Here is a 14,102-nt window from a genome sequence, read left to right on the forward strand (position 1 = left end):
CTTAATAGTAACCGGGATCTGATGGTCCGTTAGGACAGTAGCAAATGCTCTGTATGTCAACGCTAAACTGCGAAAAAAGACATTTTATCATAGAGAGCATGTTTGATTGCATCCCTTACTTAGAGAACTCACCTCCTCATTCGGAGGAGTTCGTGCTAAGAATGTCGCCCGGAATGGAGTCAGGGTCTAGTAAGAAGGTAGCAGGTTCCAGAGTAGGACAATTGGAATGGGTGTGCCGAGTGTAAACACCGATAATGCGAGGAGGAGATGGTGCACTCATGTAACCAGGACTCGTCGAATGGTGCACTCACTAGAAGAGGGGAATCCTCAGTGGCAGGAAAAATGGGAGGAAAATCCATAGGAGTAGGATAAGGGAAAGTTTCTAAGAACCCAAGCCACCCTCACTTAGGGCGGAGCAAGGAAAATAGGGAATACATTCAAAGAAAGAGACATCAACACTCACATAAATTTTGTTAGAGGTAGGATCAAGGCATTGGTCCCCTTTTGAGTGGTAGAGTATCCAAAGAAGATACATTTTATGGATCTGGGATGGTAGGATCAAGGCATTGGTCCCCTTTCGAGTGGTAGAGTATCCAAAGAAGATACATTTTATGAATCTGGGATTAAATTTACTCCGTTTGAGAGCAGTGTTCCAAATAAAAGCAGTGCACCCAAAAATCTTGAGGTGTAAGGTGGAGAAGACTCGATTGCCAGAGAAGAATAACTTAGTCTTTAAAGCATGTTCCCAACTCGGGACATATTGGATAACCCAAAACCTTGGTGAGCCTCAAAGAAAAATAGGTGGGTCTTACAAGTAACATGAAGAAAAAAATAGCGACCAGAAGCAACAAGGCAATAAAAATGCTCCAATAACCAATCTACAAGAGCCACTAGGCATATAGCATAATCAATATACAAAGAGTAAAGCCCAGCCAAAAATAAGGCACTTGGCTAGGACTTGCTTCTTTTTTTTTTTTTTGTAAGAAAATATTAACTATAACATTGCTTGAATTATAGAGCACATAAGTCTGTAAATTTAAAGCAAAATTATGAGTAGAAATTCTTTCTATTTTCATGTGTGGTAATCGATCCATATTAAATTGGCAAGATCCAATAAACAAAACAGCTAAGTAAAATAAATGCAACTTTAGGACCAAAATGACACTGGTACCAAACTTGATAAATGTTTAACTAGGACTTTCTTTCCTTTTGTTCTCACACTACAGAAAAAATCTTCAAGTGCACGCTTCTAAAAAACAATCAACTGTTGGATGCACAATGCTAATGCCAGGCAATCCATAAATTATCTATAGGTCATCCATGTTTCACAATACTAAAAACAACAGATGGACTAATAATAAAATTAACCCATAGAGGCAGCTATCCAGTCAACTTCTCTACATTATTAGGTCAAACTAGTTCCTTTTAATGTAAATATCCTGATGTCATTCACTCAAATTGAATTGCTAAATTCGCACAAGCTATATGAAATCCAAAAGAGTAAACAAGACATCAAATTACAAATATCATTCATAATAAAATAGTGCAAACGCCATCAGAACACTAAAAACACCAAAGATCCCATAAGAGAATAAGTGCCCTCACCTCCCACGATAGAGCATGAGGTCGTCTGTGATCAGTTTTTAAACTTGCTCCTGTTACATCTTTTGATGATTGGGAAGCAAATCTCTTGGTTTCAAAATGATCCACTCTACATTTTAATTCTCTGAAATCAGATATGGCTTCTTCGAGAACAAGAACAGCCTCATTCATCTGTTCAATGTCACATTCTAATTCACAAAGAAGATAGAGCTCATCAACTGCTCTAATCAAATTTTCGAAAAGGAAGCACCAAAGCCTCTCCCTAAACCTTTCTTTACCCTCGCTATGTTCATCTTCTCCTTGATCAGGTTCATCAATCAAAACATCTTCATTGGCAGTAGAAGCATCAAAAGAAACTTTAACACCGTCACTTATGCTCTCTGGCAAATCATGTGAACTAGTCTTCGCCACAGCAATTTCGTTAATAACAGATTCTTCTGAGAAGCTAACGTTTCTGCCCACAGATTTGTCAGGAGATTCTTCAGCAGTCATTTCTATTACACCTCCTACAAGGGAAGCTAGAGACGGAGAACCCACAACCAGATCTTCAGAAATCAAGTCATTCGGAGCTTCATTTTGCTCGTCGGTAACATCATGTATTTCTTTCAGATTCTCTTTTAATTCAGTCTCTATTATGTTCTTGTATTCAGAAGAATCCTCACTAACCTCCCTCCACGTCCCTGAAAAAAATTTTTCGGGGGCATCAAAAGAGAGTATTAAGTCAGAAACATGCTCAAAATTTTCTGATTTAGCATTTTCCTCTGCAACATCTATAGTGGAGGAAGCAAGCACAACTGTTTTAGCAGCTAGAGCAAGATCCTGCTGTTTCTGTTCATCGCAACTTGCAAAATGTGCATTTTCAGCATCATCCATTGTTTTACCTGAATCTCCAGATACTGACACTGTGAAAGAAACATCCTCAATATCACCCCACTTGATTTTGGGAATTTCATCCAAGTTTTTGTGTAGTAGAACCGCTGTGGTTGCATTCAATGCAACAGTCGAGTCTGTAAATTTCAGCGAATGATCAATATGTTGGCCGCCAACAACTTCATCAAGACAAACTAAAGTTTCCACTGCTGCTGGTGATGATAAACCTGAAGTATTAACCGAAACAATTGAATCAGGATTGAGCCCGGTTCTTACTTTCGAACATTCAGCCTGCTGCACCGTCGGAAATTTTACAATTTTAGCATTTCTCGAAGGCAGATAGTTCCAAGAATGGCCTTTGTTGGAAGATCCTCCAGAAACCTTTTGGATGGAAAGCTTCGAGCCAATTCGGTGCTTCTACGAAAATAAAGTACCAAGACGCATAAGAAATCAGATCCAAAAAGCAAGCCCAACCCTAAAATTTCACATCCAAATAATAATAATAATAATAATTCTTAAACTTGCTATAAGAACAATGTTTTCAATGAATTCCTAGCCATGTTCATTAAGAGAGGGATGCAAAAAAACATGCAAATATTTCGTTGTGCGCCTTAATGAAAGCATTTCTCACACATAACTACAATACCACAATAGTTCACTTATGAAATTGGCAGCAACCTGTTAATCATCAAAACAAGCAGAAATCCAGCATTTGTTATACCGTGACTCCTCCTTATTAAGTTTAATAGAATTTACGTTGAAGAAATTCCAATTCACCCGATAATCAAAACTCCAGAAGCCAAAACGAAAGATAAACGGACAAAACAGATGAATAAGTGAAAACAATTTGTCACCTTTCTCACTTCAAACCATCCGGAACCCTGATCATCCGCAGTTCCCGCCTCGCCATCCATCAGCAGAAGCTGCACCCCGCTATATGAAATTTACCACGAAACCATTACAAAACTCAAAACCCATCCCATCATTAAGTTCCCGATGATCAAGAAACAAGCAGAAATCTTTGAAATCTGAAGTACATTCCGTCAATCTGAGAAAGAAGAGACCTCTCTCCTTCTTCCGCCGTAGAGAACACAATCGAACAAAAACCGATTGATCGCGAATCCATGGTTGAATTTCAAAAATAAAATCCAAAATACCTGAATATTACCGAAAGTACCGACTAAGATCAATTGAATCATCAGATCTCCTGAATCAAATCCGTTGAACTCAAAAAGGAAATTCACACTGGACTCAAATTAAAGACAGAAGTTTCCTTTTTGCCCCCCGAAAATTTTTCCACTGCAATTGGCCGCCATGAGCAGCAGTGGATACAAAGGAATGTCCGAAATACCCTTAGAATTAAAGATGCAGGCCCATTGACTAAGTAGGCCCGCCATGTATTTGTTGGGCCAATTTTGAAGCCCTTTGGATGTGTAGTCGGCCCATATTAGTCAGTATGCCCAATGTGCAATATGGAAGTTGCAAGGATTTAGCTTAAATTTTTTAAATTTAGTTCAATTTTATCCTTAAAATTGATTAAAACCTCTCTTCCCACAAATAGAACGAGACTGAAAATCCCAGCATTGTAGCATTCATTTTGATTTGAAGTATGAAATATATAAATATATTTGATTAATATATAAATATATCTGATTTTCAAATAATATTTTATTTTAGAACTAATTGAATGAAGTTAATTAATTGATTCTGCTAATGTATCTACCAATTACCTTGCAATAGAAACTAACCAAGAGCAACACAAAAAAATTAAATGCTAGCTTAAATAACACAGAATAAGAAAACAAGAATGTAACCAAGAACACCAGGATTACATGTTTCGGTTCATAAGACTTGCATCCACATGAAGGGAATAAACACCAATTCACTAAGGAAATCAATAAGGTTACACAGCTTTATCACTGAGAGATGAGCTCTCTTTTCATACTCTCTCTCTCTCATCAATCCGATACAAGATTCCTAAGATTCTCTCCTCAGTTTCATAAAACCTCTCATTATCTCACTTTAACGAACTATTTTCATTCCCCTTGAACCCTCTCAACATGCTTCCTTCATTATTTATAAATAATGAGTCTTCCCCAAGTAAATCGGTTCACCGATAAGAAGCCTTATTTCCTTCTTTAACAACAGTTGATAGAATTACAGTTATATCATTGCCTTAGTCCAATAATTGTGAGTCATCAAAACAATTATCCACCTTGACTCTCAATTACAAAACTACATACTGATGATTCCCTTCTCTCAGCCACAATGGGCTATTAAACTTTAGTAGAGTTCACTTAGTCCAGATAATGTCTGAACTTTGAGCATGTTAGTTTCAGAATGAACAACATTAGAAAAGTTACCAATCACAGTTCTTCTGATTTGTGAATATAGACCATTATTTCTAACTCCATTCATGACAATTAAAGAGCCATTGGTTACTCTAATATAACCACTTTCTTCCTTAAAAGAATACTCACTTGATTCCAACATACCTAAAGAAATCATATTCCTTTTCAGTTCTGGTATGTACCTAACATTTTACAGCATTCGTTCAGCTCCATCAAACATCCTTATCCTAATTGCCCCACTTCCAACAATCTTGCGAGCTTTGTTGTCTCCAAGTAGTACTAATCCACCGTTGACAAGTTGGCGTGTCTCAAACTAATCCTTATGAGGACACATATGGAAGGAGCAGCCTAAATTAAGAATTCACTCCTTGCTTGATTCAGACTCAGTAATTATCAAAGCATCAGCTGAATCGTAGTTATCAGAGGCTACACTTGTTTCTCCTGATTCTTTTGGTTTTTATTGATATTTTTCTTCTTGTCAGGACAATTTTTCTTGAAGTGGTCTTCCTTGTGGCATTGGTAACATTTGAAAGGTCCCTTTGATAACTGATTTTCACTCTTCTTTCCTTTTCTCGATCTTGATCTGTTTTACTGTTTCTTGAATCCTTATTATATGTTCTTCCTCTAACGGTAAAACCGTTTCCGCTGATTTCCTCATTCATGTCATGTTTCCTTTGAAGTTCCTTAGCTTTGATCAACGATTGGACCTCTTCTAGCGAAATTGTTTGGACCCTTCCTTTGAGCATTGCATCTTTGAAATGCTCATAACTCTTGGGAATGGAGTTTAACAACAACAACGCCTTATCCTCTTCTTCCATCTTGATGACGACATTTTCAACATCATTATGATCTTGTAAAACTCATCAATCTACTCTGAGATTGATTTTCCTTCATGCATCTTGAAGGAATACAAATGTTGCTTCAAGATCAATCTGTTGGTCAGCGATTTCGTTATGTAGAGCAGTTCAAGTTTAACCCAGAGTGTCTGAGCAGTTGTCTCCCTTGACATTTCCCTCAAAACTTTATCACCCAAACTCAGAATTATCATTCTATGAGCTTTATCCAAGATATTGTTCTTATCTTTCTCGGGCATCTCAGCAGGCAACGCAACTGATCCTTACAGTGCTTCCACAACACCCTGTTGTACAAGCAGAGTTCTCATCTTGACTCTCCACAAGCCAAAGTCATCCTTTCCTGTGAATTTTTTGATTTCGAACTTGGCAGATCCCATCGTCGTGGCTGACTCAGAATTATCATACTATGAGCTTTATCCAAGATGATGTTCTTATCTTCCTCGGGCATCTCAGCAGGCAAAGCAATTGGTCCCTGCAGTGCTTCCACAACGCCCTGTTGTACAAGCAGGGTTCTTGACTCTCCACAAGCCAAAGCCATCCTTTCCTGTGAATTTTTCGATTTCAAACTTGGCAGATCCCATCGTAGTGGTCTAGTTTCCCACAGACGGTGTCACTGTTAGAATTGTTATGATGACACTCAATTACGTGAACTAAGACGAGGTCTCATTTTATAAGGAGGTTTTCTTAGCTAATGGGTACAACGGTCATTTAGCTATGAGAAGTGTTTAACAGCTCATCTTGTATGAGTCATTGTCTATATATATGTAATGATGTATATGGGTTATGTGAGGAGAGAGAAATTCTGAGAGCAAGATGAGGAACCGAGAAAGATTATATCGAAATCGAGATCGATAGAGAGCGAGAGGAGATTGGTTCGTCCTTGAAATTGTGCAGGGTAATCTTCAAGATTGTCTTAGTGAATTGTTTCTTGATTCTTTCCCGTGGATATAAGTCTTACGGACCGAACCACATAAGATCTCGGTGTTCTTGTTTGCATTTTTCTTTGTGATTTTTTATTTTTCCTGTTTTGTCGTTTTGCAGCTCTCTTGGCAGCAGATTCTGCTACAATTGGTGTTGTCTGTGGGAATTCTAGCCACGACAATGTGATCTGGTAAGTTTGATATCGAGAAATTCACCCAAAAAGAATAACTTCGGGTTGTGGAGATAATCCCTTTTATGGAGATTTATAATTAAGAGTGAAGATGGAGAATTGTTACGATGACTCTCAATTACGTGAACTAAAGACCATGCTGCAGTTTATAAGGAGGTTTTCTATAGCTAATGGGTACAACGATCATTTGGCTATGAGAAGTGTTTAATCGATCATCTTGTAAGAGTCGTTATCTACATATATGTAATTGACGTATATGGGTTATGTGAGGAGAGAAAAATTCTAAGAGCAATGTGAGTAACCAAGAAAGCTATAGGAGATTGGTTTGTTCTTCAAATTGTGCGGTGTAATGTTCAAGATTGTCTTAGTGAATTGTTTTTTTATTCCCTCCCGTAGATGTAGGTTTTATGGACCGAACCACGTAAGATCTCAATGTTCTTGTTTTCATTTTCTGTGGTTTTTTCTTTTCCCGTTGTGTCGTCCTGCGGTTCTCTTGAGTGCAGATTTTGCTACAAATTTGATTTGATTTTATAATAATAATTAAATTTTTTTAAGGATAAAGAAAGGAGAAACAAAATTTTAACTCCGATATAAAATCAAAATTACATGTCGGTTACGTTTGGATTGATTTTTGCAAAAGCTTAATTGATTCGATTTTTTAATATTTCGGATTTCATTTTCATTACCGATTTATCTAAATTAATTATTAGCACGTCCCTTAATCAAACTTTACGGTCTAATCACAAAAAGAAAAATTCCTAATATAGTTTAATTTATTTAATTTAAGTTTTATTTAATCAAATATAATAAAAAATTAATCAAATTATTTAACCAAATTTAATAAAAATTTTAAAAAATAAATCCATTTTGTTAATGCAAAGATCAAAATCAAATTAAAACATTAAAAAAAAAGTGAAATCAAACCTAACAAAAAATGAATAGTTCTGATAAAATTTCAAATCAAATTCAAACATTTCTACTAAAATTCATTCATTTTTAACAAAAAAAAAAAAAATCAATTAATTTCTAAAATAACAACCAACATTTCATTAAAATCCTCTCATTAAATCCCATTAAATCAACAAAACTGAAAACTTTTGCATAACAGAAATCAAAATCAAAACCATGTTTCAGAAATTTGATCTTAAATAATATTGTATTTGAAGATCATAATACAAACTATGTTTCAACTGAATTATTCTTGCAAAATACAATACCTGTAGGTAACAACAGAACTCCCCAAAAAAAAATTATCTGCTTAGTAATACAGCTCTTGGGTCTCAGTCGATTGCTGCTTATCTGAGGAAGAACCTGCTTCCATGCTTCTGAAAACCAGCTTTTGCTGGGGAAGTTGGCCATTAGAGATGGCAGTGAGTTCTGTGTCAACTTCTATAATTTCTTCATCTCTAAAGTCTCCTCTGAGGATACCCTTAGCCAATTCATTCTCCACATTCTGCTGGATCACACGCTTCACTGGCCTGGCACCATAATTAGGGTCATATCCGAGTTTACCTAGCAGAATGACCGCTGCATCGGTGACTCGAATCTTGATTTTTCGGTCAGCGAGTCGATTCTGGACTCGTTCCAACTGCAAATAAACGGGAAAACAATCTTTTTTACATAATATCATCACAAGCTCTTCTAAGTTTCAAGTCCAAAACAGCAACCTATTGAGCAGAAAATTTTCAAACAAAGCATAGAAGTTCGATGTTTTCCTATACTTAAAGTTTATTTGTTTAGGGGTATTTACATACATACCACCCAATTCCTATGTATTTACATGTCAAACAACAGAAGTTTCATCTTTTTAACATGTAAAAGGTGAAATACACATTTTCAGGCAGCATAGGTCAGATGGCATGTATATGAAATGTGAAGTTAAACAAAATTTTCAAAAAAAAAAAAAGGGGTGAAATTTATTTATAAACTAAATCTGAAAGCAGGCAGCATAGGTCAGATGGCATGTATATAAAATGTGAAGTTAAACAAAAAAAAAAGGGGGTGAAATTTATTTATAAACTAAATCTGAAAGCAGCCTGTTAACTTTCAACCAAGCATACAAGAGGCATCATCTAGACCATTAGTGTATAAGCAGCAAATAAAAGAAACGGAATATCGCATACATACCGTACAATTCTTATGTATTTACATATCTAACACCCATACAACTTTCAACCAAGCATACAAGAGGCATCATCTAAACCATTAGTGTATAAGCAACAAATAAAAGAAAGGGAATATCGCATACATACCGTACAATTCTTATGTAAATACATATCTAACACCCATAATTTGATATTTACACCCACCTTTGTGTCATAAACTTACTCATGAAAACGTGTAATTCATTTTTAAAAATAAAGTGATGGTGGAATTTTTGAAGTTATCTAAAAGATTTGAGTGTTATGCATGTAAATACGAATGTTCAGGTATTAGATATGTAAATACATAAGAATTGTATGGTACGTATATAAATGCCTCGTAAAGAAAACATGAACAAAGTTAAAAAATCTGCACCTGCAACCTCACAATACTGTTAATTTTCTGTCGATCCAAAGGATGGAAAACAATATACTCATCAACACGATTCATGAACTCCGGACGAAAAATGGCATGGGCTGCCTCCATAACTCTCTGCTTGATGGACTCATAAGCAGAAACACCTGAACCCATTTCGTCATTCAAATTTAATATGTATTGTGAGCCCACATTCGACGTCATTATAATCACCGTATTTGTGAAGCTCGCTCTTCGCCCCAGTGAATCAGGCACCCTACCATCATCGAGTATCTGAAGAAAGACATTGAACAAGTTAGAATGGGCCTTCTCAATCTCATCGAACAATATGACGGCATAAGGCCTCCTTCTAACAGTTTCCATCAGCTGCCCGCCTTCTTCGTATCCAACATAGCCCGGCGGCGCTCCAATCAAACGAGAAACTGCATGCTTTTCCATGTACTCACTCATGTCGATTCTCACGAGAGCTTCTTCAGTGTTGAACATGTACGAAGCGAGAGCTTTAGCAAGTTCTGTCTTCCCGACTCCGGTGGGGCCCATGAACATGAAGCTTGCAATTGGACGTTGAGGATCAGAAAGGCCGATTCTCGATCTTTGAATAGCTTCTGCAACTGCTCGAACAGCATGATCTTGACCGACAACACGTTTGTGTAGTTCTTCCTCCAAATGAAGGAGCTTTTCTCTTTCGGACTGCTGCAATTTGGAAACCGGAATGCCTGTCCATTTGCTAACTATTTCAGCGATGTCGTTGCCAGTAACCTCTTCCCTGAGCATTGATTTCCCCGAACTCTGATATTCATTTAATTCCTTTTCAGTTTCCTGAAGTTGACGCTGCAAACTATTCAGGCTTCCATATTTCAATTCGGCTGCACGATTTTAGTCATTGTCGCGCTCTGCCTCTTGAATTTCTATGTTCACCCTATCGATCTGCAAACAAAGAGGTAACAAAATAGATTAAAAAAAAAAACAGGAGAAAAATATTAAATGGTCCCTCGACTCTTTATAGGGCGGCATTTAGTTATAGTCCCTAGACACTTTAAAGAGGGGGAATAGGCAGACCAAATACGACCATATGTGTTTAAGAAATTAAACTCGCCTCTTCCTTGATGGATTCAATACATGTCGTCGCTGATTTCTCGTGCTCCCATTGTTCGGAAAGCTCAGCCTGCCTTTTTTTCAAGAGTGAAAACTTTGCATCAAGACGAGCCAGTCTCTCTTTTGAAGCTTTGTCTGTATCATTAGTTAGAGAGAGACGCTCCATCTCTAATTTAATTACTGAACGATTGATCTCATCTAAAGCAGTTGGCTTGGATGTGATTTCCACTTTTAACTTGGCAGCTGCCTCATCAACTAAATCAATAGCTGCATGACAATCAAATTAAGAAAACTGGAATCAAATAGGAAAGACATCTTTAAAATTTTGATGATGTTCTACCTTTATCAGGCAAGAACCGACCACTGATATAACGATCTGAAAGAATGGCAGCATCCACCAGTGCACTATCGTTGATGCGAACTCCATGGTGAAGCTCATACCTTTTGCGCAGTCCGCGGAGTATGGAGATGGTGTCTTCAACCGTAGGCTGATCAACATAAACTTGTTGGAAGTGGCGTTCCAAAGCTGGGTCCTTCTCAAAATATTTGCGGTATTCATCAAAGGCAGTTGCACCAATACAATGCAACTTGCCGCGGCCTAACATTGGCTTCAATAGGTTTCCAGCATCCATGGCGCCATATCTGGCACCTGGACATAAGATTTAAATGCAATTCAAAATGCTGAAAATTAGGGCCAAGACTGTAATCATAGAATTGTAAAGATACCAAATAGTTCAGTGAAAGAAATATTTTTCTAATTACATCGGCACAAGTTCTAAAAGATGGTGCTTCCCATTAACATCCTTAAGTAGTTATCTATGGAAGGTGACAGAGGAAACAACATTACAAGTACTGTCTAGACTGGACTTCTATGTTGAAGAAAGTACTGTGCATGAGAATTCTACTCAAGCTTTGAAATTCAAAATAACATGATGTATAAAGTACCTGCTCCAACAACAGTATGGATCTCATCAATAAAAAGGATTGTTTGTCCATCTGAGTCCATCACTTCCTTCAAGACAGCATTCAGTCTATCTTCAAACTCACCTCGGTACATTCTCCCAGCAACTAGAGCACCCATATCAAGAGATATCAGCTGCAAAATATTGAAAAGATTCAGACATAACAAGAGAGAAGAATTCCAATGGTGCCTGCTAACTGGTGTGTGTGTATGTGCGCGCGCGCGCGCGCGTCTTCTTCCTTCCCCCTAGGCTCTGCTAGGGTTGAATTCCAATGGTGCCTGCTAACTGGTGTGTGTGTGTGTGCGCGCGCGCGCGTGTGTGTGTCGATGGCGTCTTCTTCCTTCCCCCTAGGCTCTGCTAGGGTTTCGCCCTATGGCTAACCCTAGCAACAGTTACGGCTTCGCTCGGCTTCGCTCGTCTTCGCGCTCGATTCCTTTCGTCGTCTTCTTCTCCGGCTCTGAGACGTTACGGCTTTGCACGCTCGTTTCCATTCATCTTCCCTGCTTCCGGCTCTGAGACGCGTCTCCTCGCATCTTCGCTCTGCGGCCCGTCTCTCCTCACTCTGCGGCTCCTCTCACGTTTTTCCTTGCATTGCAGCTCCCTCTCACGGGTACAACTCGCGATTTCTGCGGCTTCTCTACGCCCGTCCCGTCTCACAGCGTCCTCTCTTCTTTCTTTCGAAGCTTTTTCCCCTCATTGAGCAGGGCTGCTTTCTTCTCTGAAGGCCGCACGACAGATCGTATGCAGCTGTCACACACCTAAATCGCCATCTTTCCCTCCTTCGTTTGAGTAGGCGGAGGACATCAAGAAACATGTTAGGAAGAATGTGAAGTCTGCCATATTTTTTACAGAAGCTGAAGGTGTTCAACTTGCTTCCTCTTGTCGTTTAAATTTGGTTGGAAAATTTCTATATGGTCATCCCAAAATGGAGCTCATTCGCATAGAATTTGAACTTAGGCACCTCGTTAGAGAGTGGAAAATTAGACTATTAGATGAGAAGCATATTCTCATTCAAATTAGTAATGAAGATGATTACATACGCTTATTCGCTAGAAGGATAATATAGATGGATAATAAAACTATGAAGATTCTGAAATGGTCTTCGAATTTTGACCCACAGACGGAACCGCCAATCATTCCGGTTTAGATTCGCCTCCCTGGTTTGAAATTTTATTATTTTTCTCAAAAAGTATTCATTCAAGGCAGACATTCTTACTTTTAATCTTTTTTGTCCATCTGAAGTCAGATACTTGTTGAAAGAGACATCTCTTTACCCGTTTCTGAGGAAATCTGGTTGGGCACACAACACCAAGGATATTGGCAGAAGGTAGAGATTGAGCCTTGTTGACCTCATTTTTAAGGTCATTACCTTTTCCTAGGATCCTAGAATTTAGCTCTAGGAGTTCTTATTTACTATTTTAGAAAACTAGAATTGATACTCACCTTTTTTAGAAATTCCAAAAAAAAAAAACACTTCTTATTTTTCCTGTGATGTCTAACATTTATGGCCCAAAACCATCGTCTTGTGTGCGAGCAGGTTAAGGGCTATTATGTGAAAACTCAAGGAGAAGTTTCCAATAGGATTTCAAGCAGTAGGAAAACATCGTCACAACTTTTTCGTCACATACACACACCAAATGCACAAAATTCACAAACTTGCACGAGGTCGGTCTTCAATTGAACCTAAAAGACGGGAGAAAATGCGAACTTCTCCGGACAACCACCGACGACAAAATGGACTGCGCCAACGCGTCCGCGATATCAATTTTAATAAAAAAGACACTCATATTATCATATTTTCGACATGAGAAAATTGACACGTAAATCGATGAATTCGTCAAAATGATCTCCGACGGCGAAACGGACCACGCCAGCGCGTCCAGAACGTTAGAATTACTTAAAAATGATACTAATTTTGTTATGTTTCAATGCACGCATAAAACACAAATTAATTTTTTATTTTTCAAAATATTAAATATTTTTCTTTTATAAAAATATTCTTAAATTATATTGTATTAAACCTAAATCCTATTTACACCTCTACCCTCGCTTAAACCCGAATTTGGCCTTGCATTCAGCTCGATCCCGCGACTTGTCTCCCTCTCCTCCGTGTGCCCTAGATCCACGATGGATCCACTCGGCTCACCTTGCTGTTCTTGCTCGCGACTCATCTCCTCGAGCTTCCCTTTGGCATTTCGGCTCTCCAATCTCAAGGAGAAGAGCTGGCCGACGCTTCTCCTCCTCGAGGTTGTACGCTCTCCTCTTTATTGTGTCGATTCCATCCCTCTTGTTCAATTCGGCCATGGAACGGTGGTTGGTGGTTTCTTCTCTTCTCCTCTCCGCCTATAAAATGTTTTCCTAGTCTACTGTGTTGGGTTGTTGAAATTTTTGAGAGAGATTGGAAGGGTGTGTTTCTTCTGTCTTTCTCCTTGACTAAGAAAAAAAAAAAGAAAATGAGGGTTTCTTTTGAGAGATGGGAGATTTTGGAAGGGCTTGGTGTTTTCGGTCTCTATTCTTCGCTATTAAGAAATTTACCTCCTTCTGTATTCTTGCTCGAGAGGAGATCTTTTTCCCCTCTGTTGTTCGAGGGTTTCAAGGTTTGGATTTGTGAAACCGTGAGCTGGAAATCGTGATGAGTATTTGTAGGCTATTGTTGGAGTGGTTTTCTCAAATCTAACTTATTCTCTCTTTGCTTTAAGTTTGCATAAAAAAGAGGTATTCTTCTCCTCTCCTCTATTTT

The 14,102-nt window shown here is 38.2% G+C and overlaps 2 protein-coding genes across 3 annotated transcripts in view; both read right to left on the minus strand.

Annotated features, from left to right (window-relative positions):
- The window catches only part of LOC110025841, a 41,596-nt gene extending 37,837 nt beyond the window's left edge, over window positions 1–3,759 (minus strand). Inside the window, exons 1-3 of one of the 2 annotated variants that reach the window (XM_020726510.1) lie at window positions 3,630–3,759; window positions 3,327–3,405; window positions 1,606–2,889 (exon numbers count right to left, since the gene is read on the minus strand). In XM_020726510.1, coding sequence (XP_020582169.1) covers window positions 1,606–2,889; window positions 3,327–3,386 — 1,344 coding nt within the window. In that variant the 5' untranslated portion in view covers window positions 3,387–3,405; window positions 3,630–3,759. Of the gene's footprint in view, window positions 1–1,605; window positions 2,890–3,326 lie in introns of both variants that reach the window. The other variant, XM_020726508.1, reaches the window with a different exon arrangement.
- Window positions 3,760–7,851: 4,092 nt separating this feature from the next.
- Window positions 7,852–13,666, minus strand: LOC110025840 (chaperone protein ClpB3, chloroplastic-like). The gene is given in 7 exon segments (XM_020726507.1): window positions 7,852–8,376; window positions 9,306–10,232; window positions 10,402–10,667; window positions 10,741–11,049; window positions 11,346–11,607; window positions 11,744–11,819; window positions 13,509–13,666. Coding segments are annotated over 7 exon segments (2,328 nt in total). The 3' UTR covers window positions 7,852–8,046.
- Between the last annotated feature and the right edge of the window lie 436 nt (window positions 13,667–14,102).

The sequence above is a fragment of the Phalaenopsis equestris genome, unplaced genomic scaffold (genome assembly GCF_001263595.1).
Source record: "Phalaenopsis equestris unplaced genomic scaffold, ASM126359v1 Scaffold000335, whole genome shotgun sequence".
Lineage (NCBI taxonomy): Eukaryota > Viridiplantae > Streptophyta > Magnoliopsida > Asparagales > Orchidaceae > Phalaenopsis > Phalaenopsis equestris.